The sequence below is a fragment of the Tachypleus tridentatus genome, chromosome 13 (assembly GCF_004210375.1).
Source record: "Tachypleus tridentatus isolate NWPU-2018 chromosome 13, ASM421037v1, whole genome shotgun sequence".
NCBI classification, from domain to species: Eukaryota; Metazoa; Arthropoda; class Merostomata; order Xiphosura; family Limulidae; genus Tachypleus; species Tachypleus tridentatus.
This window is the reverse complement of record NC_134837.1, coordinates 56221938-56239290: the sequence shown is the minus strand read 5'-3', so window position 1 is coordinate 56239290 and position 17353 is coordinate 56221938. Positions and strand designations below refer to the sequence as shown.

The 17353-nt window shown below is 35.1% G+C and overlaps 1 protein-coding gene across 5 annotated transcripts in view; it reads right to left on the bottom strand.

The window, feature by feature from the left end:
• Window positions 1–17028, bottom strand: part of LOC143241104 (uncharacterized) — a 33937-nt gene extending 16909 nt beyond the window's left edge. For 3 of the 5 annotated variants that reach the window (XM_076484657.1, XM_076484658.1, XM_076484660.1), the window contains exons 1-3: window positions 16845–17028; window positions 9205–14239; window positions 866–1103 (exon numbers count right to left, since the gene is read on the bottom strand). In XM_076484657.1, coding sequence (XP_076340772.1) covers window positions 866–1103; window positions 9205–14190 — 5224 coding nt within the window. In that variant the 5' untranslated portion in view covers window positions 14191–14239; window positions 16845–17028. Of the gene's footprint in view, window positions 1–503; window positions 660–865; window positions 1104–8864; window positions 8924–9204; window positions 14240–16844 lie in introns of those variants that run through there. The other 2 variants (XM_076484661.1, XM_076484662.1) reach the window with 2 other exon arrangements.
• Between the last annotated feature and the right edge of the window lie 325 nt (window positions 17029–17353).

Sequence of the window (17353 nt, the reverse complement as noted above, 5' to 3'; positions counted from 1 at the left end):
TGTGTAAGGACCAGGATATTATCAATGTATGAACACGACTCATATCTCAGAAACGGAAATGTGCAAATCTTTCAAAGCTACTATTGGCTTCACAGTGGCATCTCTAACCAGCTTCCTGTTTGCCTGGCTGCTTAGTTTACAAGGGTGACCTGATCTGGGTAACGAGTGGATGGTATGAATCACATACCACTTCTTAATGATAGGCTTCACTATACTTCTCCAGATCTGTGTTTCTCTATTATTTTATCCCCAACTTATTTGGAAAGCTCCTTGGTCTTCTGATGGGTTTCTCATATCACTATGTGAGTTGTAGCTTGAACAGATGCATTTACTTTAAAAACCAGTTAAACATCTTTTATTATACACAGACAAAGATCATTTCACTAATTTTATGACCTTTCAAACTTATCTTCAGCACATGAACAATTTACGGTTGATATAGCAAAGAGTTGAATACTTATTCAATTGAGAATATTCTAATCTTCTAAGAAAATCTAACTTACATTATATCAGTTGTTTTTGGCTTTCTCAGCTTGAAGTAAATTGGGTAGATTCTAAATATAAAGTTCCACTTGAAACTTTTATGATTGCAAGCTCACACAGAAACCAAATGTGGAAACTTAGCAGGGGGTGAATAATTTTTGCAAGGCACTGTATTTCTGTAAAGAAAGAAAAGTCCAGGAAAGTCACTGATCATCATTTGGGTCCTTTGTTATTAACAATATTTTCAACTCCTTAACAAAGGAAAACTTTTTCTGAATTAAGAAACTGTTATCATGAGGGAACAAAATTTAGCTTTCAATGAGAGCTACTATATTAAATAATTAACTTACTTTATACATTTTTAATAAAACTAGTTTCTCACCTTCCACTGCACACAGTTCTAAATGTGGATTAAAGGGATGCCTTTTTATGGAAATCTTTGTATTTGAACGGTGCTTGATGTAACTGACATGCTTTCCCTGACGGCCAATTAAACGCCCACAGAGGTCTTGAGGAAGCTCAAACTCATAGACAGTAATCACAGACTCAGCTTGCAAAGCTTGTGAAGGTTCAATTCCAGACTGGATATCACCTGCTCCTTTACTGCTATCAGTTGATCCCTAGGATTATATGTATAACAAAAATGCTGTGCACAATAAGTTTTTATTACTAGAAGTTTCACAAGCTCAAGATGACAACAGCCTCTATATCTAACATACTGAATAAGATTTATACCTTGACTATTTAAGGTTACAAATTTAGATCACAACCAGAAGTGAATACAAATCCACTATTCTTTCAAGATAACTTGTGTGCCAAAATAAGGAAATAACACTAATGATACTGATAAACCTAAGAGCAAGTACGTATAAGCCAAAGAGAAAAATGTCCACACCTGCAGGTATAGTTCTATCTAGAAAGTAGTGCAAGCCTGCAAGTATATTCCTACTTAGAAAGTTATCCATACCAATAGGATAATACTATACTGAAATTGTCCACACTTGCAGGTTTAATCCTATCTAGAAGGTAATTTACACATGCAAATATAATCCTATATTAAAAGTATTCTGCATCTGCAGATATAATCCCACATAAAAAGTAATCCACACCTTAAAGTTATAATTTTCCGGTAGTGAAAATGTATTTCCAACAAGTATTCACCTCTGCTTACGAGAGTAGCTATTCTCATCCAGCACTGCCCTCTATATGCAAAAGTTTTCTTTATGTATGCCACAAACTTTTCACTCTCTCCCCTTTTGGAATTATTATATTCCAATATGTGTGTCAGATAAATCATCATGTGTCACCTCTTAACTAACAGTAGCAGGATATACTCACATGATGCATGCAACTCCCTAAACACTCCTCTACCTATCACTTTGAAGTTTGGCAGGTGTCAGCACCAGGAGAGGAGCAGAAGAGCAAGAAGTGTGAGAGGTGGTAAATAACTATCAGAAATACATTTTCAGTAAAGGAAAAATGTAACTTCTAATATAGTACTTATCTCCTTTCACAAAAGGAACTAAAATCCCACACTGAGGAGAGACCACTACAAGGAAACAAAAGTACTCCCAAAAGCATCCAAAAAATACCCCTGAAAATGATAGATATAGATCCAAAGATCAGAAGGGAAATGCACCATTTCTAAGCCAGGTATACTTTTCACCCACATGTGTAATGTGTAAAATATCAGAGAAGAAAGAAGAACACAACCAAGTGAGAAATAATGTGGTAAAAAAGTGATCCTAATCAAAGCAAACAAAGACGACTCAATCCCATAAGTAAAAAGTGGGTAAACAAGGATTTGCCAACGGGTATAGAGTGGCTAGAGCATGGCAGACTGTACTCAGTAAGTCAACTACATCCAAAACTTCCTTATGGGATACTATCAATGCAAGGGTAAAATGAAAATTATGACATCTTTGCCTCAAACCTAAAAATCAGGAATTACGACCTACACCAATTCCTGGGTATAACTTGAGGAATACTTCTAATCTACTGACCTAGAAACTGATATCCAGTATGAAAAGGATGTCTATTGCACAGAATCAACTAACTCAATCCTAGCATAGGCTAAGACCATCCATAGGCAATAACATCCCCAAAAGATAGTCAAGGACAGAACCATAACAAATTCCACAATACAGACTAGCTGGGAGAAGAAGATATACAACCCAAGCTCATGTGACGACTTTTGTTGATTGATTCACTCTAACCTAAAACCTCTTCACAGGGTATCAACATCAATGCAAGAGTACGATGAGGGCTGCAAACTGAAGGGGTGAGCTGCAATTTTGACAGCTCAACTCAGGTGGCTATGTAAATGGTATCAGTGGGCTACATCATCCAGTAAGGTGATGACTCAACTCCAATGATTGTGAAAACAATATCAGGAGGCTACAGCTGATGGTTCAACTCCTCTGGAAGACATGTCTCATCTGGACTATCAGAAACTAAAACTAAACTAAACTAATGTGGCAGGGGTTCAGTTTAGAGAGAGAGAAATCAGAAGAGTTCTCTCTCCAACTGGGATGTTCAGGAACTTTGTAGTTCCTCTTCGTCCCCTTTCGTGGATTGTTATTAAGATTAAGTGGTGTTTTTTTCTTATTATTATTATTTTAATAAATTAATTATCGTTATTATTCTTGACTTTTTGGGTGGAGGATGTCTCTCTAAATGTTGTTTTGGGTGGAGGCAAAGGCAGCAGTGGAAAGAAAGGCCGGGACCTGTCCCGAAAGGAAGAAGTTGGGCAGATGTGAACATGAATATAATTCATTCAAATCCAGATCAAATCAAATGGCACGATTCAGGGTCTGGCAAAAGAGTTGCCTGGGCTGGGATCTAGAAATCCAATGCCTAAAGGTTTTGATGTGGGGAGAAACGGGAGTGCCCCAAGAAAACCCACTTTCATACAACAAGCGCCGAAAGTTTTGCCTGTCGTTGCCCTGTACCTGAAAAAAAGGAATTCATGTTAATAACATGGATTTTATTTATTTAGATTCTTTGTTGAGTGGATTGTGATTCTTGAAATATGTTGTAAGGTGATATGTATTTTGTTGGTGCACTTGATAATTTGTGTAGTGATGCCGTTAGTTTGTTTCTATTTTCTGCTTTTAGATAATATTTGAGAGAAAGTTCTGTTATTCTATCTCTTATAGTTGGTAAATTACTAATTTGGTGTAGATAATTTGTTGGCATAAATGATGGTAGGCTGAATGCGGATTTTAATATTCTGTTTTGTTGCACTTGGATTTTCTGGAGTGTGTTGTTTGACATATTGTATGTTACTTGACATCCGTACTCTATTAGTGGACGGATGTAAGCCTTGTATATTTGTATAATGGTGTTCGGTGCGCATTTCGATTGTTTACCAGTTATAGTCTTTAGATATGACATCCTTTTTCTGATTGATGAGTGTATATTGTTTATGTGTTTTTTCCATGTTAGTTTTGTGTCGAAAGTGACGCCAAGGAATGTGATGTTTTTGCTCATGTTAATGGCTGTGTTTCCAAGTGATAGTTTTATTTTTTCTAGATTTTTTTCTTTGCTTCTTTAGTTTTCTATAGAAGGTGATTGCTTGTGTTTTTGTTGGATTTAACACGACCCTCCACTTGTTGCTCCATGTTGAGACGTTGTTTAGTGATTCTTGTACGCGAGACATGGCCATTACTGGGTTTCTGGAGGTGCTCCAGATTGCGATGTCGTCTGCGTATTGTGAATTGTGTGTGTATGTTAGATTTGGAAAAGGTATGTCACTGACGAAAATTATGTATAGAAGCGGAGAGAGGACTGATCCTTGGGGCACTCCTGCCGTTATATTAAATAATTTGGATATGGTTTTATTGACTTTTACTTGTGCTGTTCTATTGGTTAAGAAATTTGAAATCCATTTGATTATCGTGGGATTTATTTGTAGGTGATTTAGTTTGTATATGATGGCGTTGTGCCAAACGCTGTCGAATGCTTTTTTGACATCTAGGAATACCCGATGGTTACTTGATTGTTGTTGTAAGCTTTGTAGATTGATTCGTGAGTCATGTGAGGTGATCTGTTGTTTGTCTATTTTTCTGGAGGCATTTTGAGATTCTGGAAGGATGTTGTTTGATTCGCAAAAAATGGAGGAGACGGTTGGAGATAATTCTCTCCATCAGTTTGCCAAGGCAGCTTAACAGACTGATGGGGCGGAAATTATCTGGATTTGTTCTATTAGTTTGTTTCTTGGGGATCGTTGTTATGATGGCTTTTTTCCACGTGTCAGGGTAATACCTGGTCGCTAGTGAAATGTTCATGATGTTTGTGAGGTGTGGTAGTAGGAGAGTGGAACTTTTTTTCAGAATAATATTTGGTATTTGGTCATGTCCGGGGGAAGTGTTCTTCAAGTTTTTGATATTAATCTTTAGTTCGGTTATGGTTATTTTTCTATTGATTGAATTTGAGTATGCTTCTAGTGTCTCGCCGGGGAATCCTGGTGAGAATGAAACTTGGTTTGGATTTATGAAGTTGTTGACATGGTGTTGGTGTTGTGTGTCGAAATCTACTGAGTTTAAATCGCTAAAAGAGGATTTGTAATAGTCAGCTAATAAGTCAGCTTTCTCTTCGTCCGTCCTTGAGATTTTATTGTTGTGTGTGATATGTTGTAGCATGTGGACTATCAGAACACCACCACCCTACTTTTGACTGAATAGTTATAGCCAATTTTTGTGGAACCCACACAGAAGGGTGCCTCCATGCCACCCTTTTGGTTTGAAAGTGGAAAGTGGTAATGACTCTCCCATACTCAACTGAAAGAATCTTGGGTGACAATGCAGATGGAGAGTCCAAAGAAATATCACCACCAGAGAGAGTGCAATGGGTGACTACAAAACCAGACTATACCAAACTATTCACTCAAAGCATGTCAGAGATGGGCAACAATCCCCTTCTATTTTAACTATGCATCCAGGGGTGATATGGTCTTGGATGAGTATATTTATGAAGCAAAATATCACAAGATTACTCAACAATCTTGTGAAACACCTTTTCTTGATGGTGAGTGTGAAGAGCCATAAAAGATAAAGCTTGAATTAACATGCTGTACAGTGCAGATTTAGAATTCATGATTACCTCATCAGGCACCACTTGCCATTGAGTGGGACCCTTTGGAGAAAGAAGTAAAAAAATTCCTCAGAGAAAGAAAATATAAATCAAACATACCAGTTAGAGTCTTATCGAAGTTTGAAGAATGATCATGGTTGACAGATGAAACCCTGACAAAGAGGAAACCGTGATTTGTTTAAGATAGTGGGAGATGAACATAATGAGAGTGGTCTGCATACCAGAATGTAGAATCTCCTCCACTGGATGATGATGAAGAGAAGTGAGGTGTTAAATCTGTATTGAACAAGATATAGGAGAAAGAAGAATATAGGAAAAAATAGACCATTTGAACCAAAAGGCTGACCCAACTGGTAAAAAAAATGGTCATGGAATCAAAAGACAGGAATATGTACTCCAAAAGGAAGTTGTGCAGGTTGTATAACCATGAAGGACACTCATTAAGACACACAAGCCTATCCAGATCCAGTTTAGGATAAGGATTGGATACAGAAGGAAGGGACATAGGAGAAAAGGAGGAACAACCAACTTCCAAAAGGAAGTTGTGCAGGTTGTATAACCATGAAGGACACTCATTAAGACACACAAGCCTATCCAGATCCAGTTTAGGATAAGGATTGGATACAGAAGGAAGGGACATAGGAGAAAAGGAGGAACAACCCTCCCCACTTGTTGAGGTCTCTGGGAGAAAGGAATGATCCAAATAAAGAAGATAGGTAGGGTGGATAAAGTGCATGTTAAACATCAATGGCAAACAATTCCAACAATCAACATCTACAGGCTAAGATAAGAAAGAAATATATTTAAAAACAAGGAACATAAGGAAATTGGTTCAAATGGAGGTAAAAGTAAGGGGATGTAGGACCACATCAATGTTCCTATCTGGAAGGGCAGGATGCCCAAGAGCTCAACATATCTGGAAGAAAAGCATGAGCACAGTTAGAACAAGAGAGGTTAAAAACTGTGTGGCAAACATGAAAGGTATGAATACACTAATGCTGCCCAGTATCTGGAAAGCAAGGAAACTGAGAACTCGCAGTTAAAAAGGCACACAAGCCACATTAAGCTTGTCAGCAGAAAAACCCTTGTTAGTTGACCAACAGTGAGACTTTCACTTGGGTTGAAAAACATCCATGTAAGGCTACCACATGGAACTAGCTATGAAGGAAGCAACTTCCCATGTGAAACTGGGTCATACTGCCAATAACTAGAAAAAAGCCAGACTGATAAGGAAGGGAGGGAGAAAGTGGAAGAAGAATAGCAGCAGTCACAAAGAGACAAAAAGGCTACAAAACTCATAAGGGTGTTTTGGTGGCAGAATGTTACCCACAGTTTGATAGTTTCAGGGACCATATCAAATATTGTCTTAGAAAAAGTGTCAGATGTAAATCCCTGAAACACATTCAAGGTAAATGGATGCAAGCCTAAACTGCATCCTGACCTATATGGTCCCAACAACAAAGAAACTACTTACATAACACCAGAGCCAAAGACAAAATATGGACTAAAGTGAAGAAGGGTAAGATTACTTGCAGAAAACCCCCAGGAATTTCTCTGGAGAGTGTCAGATAGGAGATGTGTGGAAAAAAAGACACTGTAAGATGGTGGTTAGGGTAAGACATAGGCAAGGATATTAGGCATGCATAAGATTAACATTTGACTCAAGAACCAATCCTCAAATAGATAACAAAGAACCTAAAAACTGTTGGTCTAAAAGTGGATAGTCCACACAATGATAAGAAAGGGTGAACTGATCAGAATTCCCTAGGGTTCAGCATGCTGATTCCCTTGCTTAACTGTGAGACAAATTTATTAGCATGTAGCCAAATAATATGAAAGAGAGGAAAAACCAAAAATGGCTGAGCAGCTTGTTTGTGCAATAAGAAAAGATGAAATGAATAAGAGATAGGAAAAAGGGATAAAACACCACAAGCCTGAGACACAAAATCCATAGAGACCCAATCACACGCACAATTACTCAGGCTGTGAATGAAAAAGAAACAGCAACTTCTGGAGGTGGGAAAAGGCAATCAAAGTTCTCATCATTTGGTACAGGTTCTGTCAACTCAGGAACAGCCTGGATGATGTCCAGGAACAAAAGTTTATCAGTGTACTTATTGATCTCCAAATATATAAAATTAACCACACCTAAAGCATGATAAAAAATTAGTTGCTGGTATAACACACAAAGTGTTAATGTAAACTTTAGCATCCATTGCAAGAGAAAAGGTTCACAAAATTGGAGTGCAGAAATATAGTGACAAGAATGAACTGATAAATATGAATTATGAATTTGTGTAGTGAATAAAAATAAAGTTTAAAGTAACCACTATGTATAGAGAAAAAAAAGCGTCACACTGGAAGTACTACATGCACAAAGGCGCATGTTTTAACCCACACACTGCCAAACGAGAAATGGTAGTCCAAAAGAGCAGTCACATGCTTCAAGTGAGCATATCCTGCTACTATTGGTTAAGAGGTGATGCATGATGATTTACTTGAGAAACATGTTGGAACATAATTCCAACATGGGGGAGCAGAGATCTTGTGTAATAACAAGTTCACATATAAAGGGCAGCACTGAACAAGAATAGCTAACATTGTGAATGGAAGTAAATGTCACATTGGAAGTATAATTCTATTTAGAAAGTTGTTGATACCTGCAGGTATAATCCTATTTAGAAAATACTATTAATGTATGTTTAATTCTATTTGAAAAGTAGTCCACACCTTCAGATATAATCCTCTTTAAAAAAAAAATAGCCCATACCTGCAGGCATAATCCTATACAGAAAGTCTACACCTGCAGATATAATCCTATCTAAAATGTTGTCTATATCAGCAATTATAACACTATCTGAAAAACAGTCCATATCAAATATAATCCTATCCAGAAAGTAGTGGAATAGTGCAAGTATTATCCGATGAAAAAAAAATAGTCCACACCTACAATTGTATTTTAGCAAACAAACCTGATACACAATAAAACCTGGAGCCCTATGATAAAAATTGAGCCTGAAAATAATTTGCTAACATTTATTAAATATATAAATAATGATTCTAGAGAATAAAAATTACAATTATTTCAAGTTAAGCAAATAAAAAATAATCAAAATTTAGATATAAAACCATTAATAATTTCATGAGTTATTTGAAGAAACTAAAAAATCTCCAGTTCTAAGCAGAAATTTCTTCAATGAAGCCTGAAGTGTGAGAGACACTGATGCTAGAAGTAATGCCACATTTATTTGACCATCTCCAAATTATAGATTAAAAAACAAACAAACCTGGAAACAATTTAGATTTTGTTTTGGTCTACAGTCTGTGTAAAATGCCTTGTTTTGACCTGAAAATAGAACTAAATCAAACCTCATATATATGCAACAAGTCTAAACATAAAATTTTACTATAGACCACCCTTTACAAATGCCATCTACTTTTTAATTAGGTGTGCAGTGTAACATTTCAAACTTGTGCTGAAAAACAATTTAACTTTTTATATCTAAATATAACTGTCACACACACTTGACTAAATATATATTTTTAAACTCTAAGTAAATCCTTTATACAATCCATTTCAGTGTTGATCTTATGAAGATACAAAACTGGAAGAAATATCAAACCTACCTCACTTTGAACATCAGAGAGAGTTCCATGAAGAGGGCTCTCTATATTCCGTTCATCTGAAAGGTTATTTGCATCATGAAACAGAACAGCACTATGGGCATCTTGTGGTTGAGGGTGGGCGAGCTGAGTTTTTTTGTATTTTGTATTACTAGTGTCAACTACATGACTAACATATTTTGGTTGAGGTGACTCCAGCCTTTGACTTGTTTTCTCTTCATGAAAATGTCCTTCATTTAGGGTTAATTCAACTTGAGCTTTTACTTCAGCATGTCTCTTAAAAGTTCCACAAGCACTATTCAGCTCATCACTTTGGCTCAATGCCAACTGCTCATCTGTGCCCATTCCTGAAATAGCTTCCAAATCAAATGCCTGCACCACTTGAATTTCTCCTTCAATATGTTTCTTTTCCTGTGTTGCATCATAAATAACCATGTCTTCACTTTGGGATGATTTCAGTTGTTGCTCTGTACATATTTCTGAAACACCAAATAGGTTGGCTTTTTGAACTTCTGCTTCAATATGTTTTCCTTGTATTATACTATAACTAGCCAGCTCTTCACTTTGAGATGATGTCAAATGTTGGTTTGTAACAATGCCTGAAGCAGCATCTAGGGTAAATGTCTGTACCTCAAGATCCTTTGCTAAAGCGTACTGTTCTTGAGTTATAGCATTAATAACTCTCTCTCCACTTTGGACCAGTGTCATTTGCTGCTTTGTATCCCTTTCTAAAGAACTTTCTAGGTGAAATGATTGCTGTTCCTCAACTTCTGATTCAATTATTTTTAGCTGTGTTATCTGATTGCTTGCTACCTCCTCATTTTGCAATGATGTCAACTGCTGTTTTTTATCTATTCTTGAAGTACTATCCATGCCATTTGTATATCCCTCTTCAACATTTACCTCAATAAGTTTATCCTGTGTTGCACATTTGCTACCTAGCTCTTCATCTTGGAATGATGTCAGCCGTTGGCTTGTGTCCATTTCTAATGAACCTTTGACATCCTGAAAATCTCGATCTTCTGCTTCAATGTATTGTCCCTGTGTTACACTATAATTTTGCAGATCACCACTTTGGGGTGACATCAGCTGTTGATATGTATCAATTTCTGAAGAATCTTCAAGACTGATTCTCTGTAATACTTTACCTTCTCCTCCAATATGTTTTTCATGTGTTTCACAATAACTAGCTAGGTCATGGCTTTGGAGTGATGTTAACTGTTGGCACATATCCACTTCTGAAGAACTTTCCAGACTGACTCTCTGACTCTCTTGAAATTCTGATTCAATGTGTTTTTCTTGTGTTTCACCATAGCTAGCCAGCTCTTCATTCTGGAGTGACACCAGCTGCTGGTTTGTGTCCATTTCTAAAAAACCTTCCAGACTAACCCTCTGCAACTCTTGAACTTCTGATTCAATTTGTTTTTCTTGTGTTTCACCATCATTAACCAGCTCTTCATCTTGAAATGATGTCCACTGTTGGCTTGTATTCATTTCTGAAGAACCGTCCACACTGATTCTCTGCAACTCTTCAACTGATTCAATGTGTTTTTCTTGTGTTTCACCATAATTGACCAGCTCTTCATTTTGGAGTGATGTCAGCTGTTGGCTTGCATCCATTTCTGAAGAACCTTTCACACTAACTTTCAACAACTCTTGAACCTCTGATTCAATGTGTTTCTCTTGTGTTTCACCATAATTTACAAGCTCTTCATCTTGGAGTGATGTCAGCTGTTGGCTTGAATCCATTTCAGAAGAAACTTCCAGAGTGACTTTCTGTAATTCTTGAACCTCTACATCAAAATGTTTCTCTTCTATTTCACCATAATCAACCAGCCCTTCATCTTGGAGTGATGTCAGCTCACGGCTTGTATCCATTTCTGAAGAACCTTCCATACTGGTTCTTTGCAACTCTTCAACTGATTTAATGTGTTTTCCTTGTGTTTCACCATAATTAACCACCTCTTCATTTTGGAGTGACATCAGTTGTTGGCTTGTGTCCATTTTTGAAAAACCTTCCAAGTTGACTCTCTGCAACTCTTGAACTTCTGATTCAATGTATTGCTCTTGTGTTTCACCACAATTGACAAGCTCTTCATCTTGGAGTGATGTCAGCTGTTGGCTTGTATCCATTTCAGAAGAAACTTCCAGAGTGACTTTCTGTAATTCTTGAACTTCTGCATCAAAGTGTTTCTCTTCTATTTCACCATAATCAACCAGCCCTTCATATTGGAGTGATGTCAGCTCACGACTTGTATCCATTTCTGAAGAACCTTCCACACTGGTTCTCTGCAATTCTTCAACTGATTTAATGTGTTTTTCTTGTGTTTCACCATAATTAACCAGCTCTTCATTTTGGAGTGATGTCAGTTGTTGGCTCGTGTCCATTTTTGAAAAACCTTCCAAGTTGACTCTCTGCAACTCTTGAACTTCTGATTCAATGTATTGCTCTTGTGTTTCACCACAATTGACAAGCTCTTCATCTTGGAGTGATGTCAGCTGTTGGCTTGTATCCATTTCAGAAGAAACTTCCAGAGTGACTTTCTGTAATTCTTGAACTTCTGCATCAAAGTGTTTCTCTTCTATTTCACCATAATCAACCAGCCCTTCATATTGGAGTGATGTCAGCTCACGACTTGTATCCATTTCTGAAGAACCTTCCACACTGGTTCTCTGCAATTCTTCAACTGATTTAATGTGTTTTTCTTGTGTTTCACCATAATTAACCAGCTCTTCATTTTGGAGTGACATCAGTTGTTGGCTTGTGTCCATTTCTAAAAAACCTTCCAAATTGACTCTCTGCAACTCTTGAACTTCTGATTCAATGTATTTCTCTTGTGTTTCACCACAACTGACAAGCTCTTCATCTCGGAGTGATGTCAGCTGTTGGCTTGTATCCATTTCTGAAGAAAATGCCAGAGTGGGTTTCTGTAATTCTTGAAGTTCTGCTTCAAAGTGTTTTTCTTCTGTTTTACAATAATTAAGTAATTCTTGATCTTGGAGTGATATCAGATGTTGGTTTATATTCATTTCTGAAGAACTTTCCAGAACGATTTTCTGCAACTCTTGAACTTCTGATTCATCATGATTTTCTTGTGTAACACCATAACAAAACAGCTGTTCATTTTGAACTGACATCAGCTGTTGACTTGTGTCTACTTCTGAAGAATCTTCCAGACTGACTTTATGTAATTCTTTACCTTTTGCTTTTATATGTTCTTCCTGTGTTAAGTCATAACTAGCCATTTCATCAGTTTCAAATCGTGTCAGCTGTTGGCTTGTATCCAGTTTTGAATAACCATCTACACTGTCTGTATGCAATTCCTGAACTTCTGCTTCAATGTTGTTTACTTGTGTTAAAACATTACTAACAAGCTCTTCATTCTGGGTTGATGTCAGCTGCTTACTTGTATTAATTTCTGAAACATCTTTCAAAATGTTTGTCTGCATTTCTTGTCCTTCTAACTTAGTATGTTTCTGCTGTACTTCTCCACCATTATCTAGTTTCTCATTTTGAAAGAATATCAGCTGTTTGCTTTCATCCTTTCCAGAAACATCTTCCAAGGTAGTTGTTTGCTCTTCATTAAATTTTGTTTCAATGTGTTTTTCATGTGCTATAGCTTTCCTAACAAGTTCTTCATTTTGAGATGTAATCTGCTCATTTGTATCTATTCCTGAAGCAACTTCCATGTCAATAGTTTTTCCTTTCTGAGCTTCTGCCTCAAAGTATTTTTCTTGTGTTGTACTTCGAGATGTCAGCTGCTGCTCTGGACTCATTTCTGAAGAATCTTCTGAACTGACATGTTTTTCCTGTGTTACATTATTACTAACCAACTCTTCACTTTGGGATGAAGTCAGTTGTTTATTTGTATTCATTTCTGTAGCATATCCTAGAATGATTATTTGCTCTTCTTTAACTTCTTGATATATGTGTTTTTTCTGTGTTAACCCATTACTAGCCAACTCTTCATTTTGACACTTAATATTTTGTTCTCTTGACTGTACAGGATATGAAAGTACACTATTACTGTCCATTTCTTGAATGGCTTGATTACTTAATTGTTTAATATCTGTTTCTTTTGTAACTTCATGTACCTTTGTACACAAATCACTCATTGACACAGTAGCAAGTGAATTATCATTAACATTACAATTTTCTGAAACCATAAGCATTCTTAATGAATTTAACTGCAACTTGTCAATGCTCCTCTTTGTCCCAGAGCCTTTGTCTTCTGTTAAACTAAATGAAACATCAGGTACTCCTTCAGTGGTAACTTGAGAAAATTGCTTATCATTTGGACTTACAGTTAACATTTCTATGGCTTCAGTATCTACTTCATAACTTCTGTCATTAGTTACTGTTTCATTACAGTGCACTGGTTTTACAGCAGTTTCGTTTCTATCAGGTAGAGAAATCTGTTCAGAATGCATTACAACAGAATTAAAAAATTTTGGGTTAACAACCTTTTCTTTTTCCCAAACATTCAAGCTTTTATTTTCATCATGTTTCTTAAATGTGAATGAATAATTTTCAGAATTTGTTTGCAGATATTCATACTCAGTACCTAATTCACTATCTTCAATAAGCTCAGTATTCAAATTGTGCAGAGGAAACTCAATATTCACTTTTCTCTCATCTAAATGTTCTGCTTCAAATATCTTCTCTGCTGTTGAAAACTCTCTCTTTTTAGGTACTTTATGATACTTTTCAACTTCTTTGTTAAGGTTATCAACAATCTTTACAGCTATTTCTCTAGCAGCCTCTTTTTCATGGCATGAGGGAATTTTCTCAGCTTTTTCATGTACGTCTGGAATGCCACTTGATACATCTGTCGTTGATGTGTGTAGTTCTTGTTTACTATTAGGTTTTTCTTCTTTACTTTCTTTATGTCTTTTCTTTTGTTTCATTCCTATCCAAATAATTGACAAAATAGCAATGACTGCTGGGATGGAACAAACAACAATGGTATGTGATGACAGTCCAGCCATTTGTTTTCTTTGATCAAGCTAGTTCACCCAAATCTCAAAATACAGTGCCCTAAAAAACAGTACACATTAAGAGAACATGGATAAACAAATAAAACATTCCATTTCTTCATTTTTTAAATATTTTTGTAATATGCTAAAGTAATCACAATGAAAGAAAAATAAAGATAAACAAATAAGAAAATTAAAACTAGAAACAAACTGATAAAGGAATTCACATGTACAGGTCAGGAAGGAACCAACAAATAGCTCCAACTAATTTGGAAAGATACACTAGAACAAACTTTACAGGTTGAACAAGTTTTATTGCAAAACTTTCTTTTACTATACACTTCATCAAATGATAGAAATAACTATGATTAGTACAAAAGGAAAATTAATAAAATAAGGTATAATGAGTGTAATATTAAGTTAAATTTTGCACTCTTCTCAGTGCAAAAAAAGAAACTTGCAAACTTTTGATTTTGTTACTTGTCTTTAACCTGTAAGATGGTACATAAATGTTTACAAAAGCATTGCTCAGCAACTATTACCACTATCAAATTAATATTTACAGAACCTAAATAAACAAAAGTAATAACTTAGAAATAAAACTGAAGACATTTTATAAATTATTTTTACATGAATAAATGGCCTAATTTTCTTCATATTAAAATATTCTTATGTCAGTAGTCTTACAAATTATCACAACACTTTCTACCTTTCTGTTTTTATCAAAACCACTTATTGAATTGTAGTCTCTTCAATTCAGGAAAACAGATTTTCATAAATTGCATGATGTCGTTAGAAAAAAACTGCATGACAAAATGCAAATAGAAAGAAATACATGGCTTCTAAAATCATTTCCTAAATGGTTCAAAACTTTTAATTATTATATGTTACATTTAAACTTGCCAAGAACGTAAAAATCTACTGACAGATGGAAGGTTCTCAAAATCACTAAATAGAGAGCTTTACAATATTATTACAAGACCAAACAAAAAAAAAGGCCAATAATTTCCTTAACTCAAAACTTACAATCAAATGTGTGTGGGATTTTATCCTTAGATAAACTATGCCTTTATGAGATTAAATGAAAACCTCATTAAGGTAGAAAAATATCACTTTCTTTTTTAATGTAGATTTTATGTAATCCTACAGAATGATGCCTAACTTGAAAATTATAATTAGAGAGGATTTTTTTTTAATTCAGTTATTGTTGAGTATAAAGCTGTCTTGAAAATAGCTTAAGGAAACTGCCAGACCAAACTCCTAGCTTTAATGATATTTATCCAAAAGTCTGAAAAATCTACATAGGTAAACAGTGAGATCTTTCATTGTTGACAGAAAATGGAAAAGTTTTGTGATGTTAAATTTCTAATTCTGTCCCTTTTTTAAAAAAAAGAAGAGGTCAATGGAAAACCCAAAATGTTATAGGTTTGTTAGTTTTGCATGTCACATGCAAAGTTCGGTAAATTGGCATTTCACAAAAAATACTCATCAGCAACTTGAAAGTTTTTCAAATGGTTTGTGCATTTTATAAACATATATATATGATAATTATTACTTATCTTGATTTTCTGAAATAAGGTGCCCCACAATAATTTAAATTAAAGGTTAAATATTTCATGCAATGATAAAAAAAATGGACAGAAAATTCATGTGATGGTATAAAACAAAGAGTAGCCTAATGATAGATACGCATTTTTTTGATTTCATAATTATGACCAGCAGAGTGTGGGATGTTAAAATGAAAAACAGACATTTCACAATCACAGTCAGAAATAATACTCAAAACCCCTGAAACTCCAAACCTAGTATCGGTCAAGTTAACATCTTTGTCCAAGCTGAGTTCTCTGTAAATTAACAAATTGTAGAATAGTTTGTCAGAATATGTACTAGGTTAAATTAATTTCAATTTTTTTATACTTTTGAGGGATAAGTCTATCTATGTTAAACAATCAGTTAGGACTAGTCTGGTTACTTTGGTAGTGGGAACATTGATCTCATGCTTTTGAAAATTTGACAATTTTATGATTATTTATGTAACATCGTTTAAACTAAGTTTTGAGTTGTAACAAGGTGCACACATATATCCATTTCTTTTCACTTATAATAGCTTAATTCATTTTGAAAAAATGGATATTCAAAAAGTTCTATAAAAAACTATTTATTTACTCTTTTGACAGCTGCATCACAAATGTTATCGTTAGATCGTTCTAACAAACACCTGAAGTAGGCTTACTAACACACAAGTAACATGTTTATAACTTAACGTCCAAGTAGACTCGGTACAGTTACTCTAATTCAGTAATTGCGAATTTTAGTTTAGTGCCATGTAACTATAAACATTATATATTTTTCAATTATTGGATTTTTGTTAACCATATTCACGGTTTTATTTTTTTTTTTTTATAAGCCAGTGCATCCACACTGTGCATAAAAGTTTACTTTTTTTTACTTAAGTTTAAAATACGTGCATCACTTCATATATATTTATTATATATACCTATTCTTTTAATGACTACGTCTAACGTAACATAGTTACCGGTGCTCAGCCTTTGACTTTTCTCTAAACTCGGAAAAATTAATTCTCAATATGGTTGATTTGTATAAATCCACCGCTACCGCTAATAAAACAGAAATTTGAAACGACAGTATCATTATAACAAACTCACCGATATCTGCTTCAAACCTACTTAACCATTCAGCATTTATCCTACAAAGATATTCTTATTAAATAAACTTGATGCTAAATCTATCACAATTGCGCTAAATGGATATTTTGTAATTTTCCCACGTGGCCACGCTTTTTCCATGACCGTTTCTTACACGCTCGTTCACTGCAGTCCAAAAGGAAGAATAATATGGGAGGATTGCAGAGTGTGTTGCAACGACAAAGCATAACATATAGTAAAAGTATTTAAGAAATGAAGAATATAAATAAATATAACATGCACTTCTATTACAGACTATTTTAATGGTTATATAAAAAAGTTCAATTTATGCATCACGTATTTATGATCATTATTTTGTAACTGTCAATACTTTTAGATTCACTACATCTGAGTTTAACATCTTCAATTGCCAATAAAAGATAATTTCAAAAATTAATTTCAGTAACTTCTTAAGAAATATGTTCCTCGCTAGTATAGGGGTAAGTCTACGGACTTACAACGTTAAAATC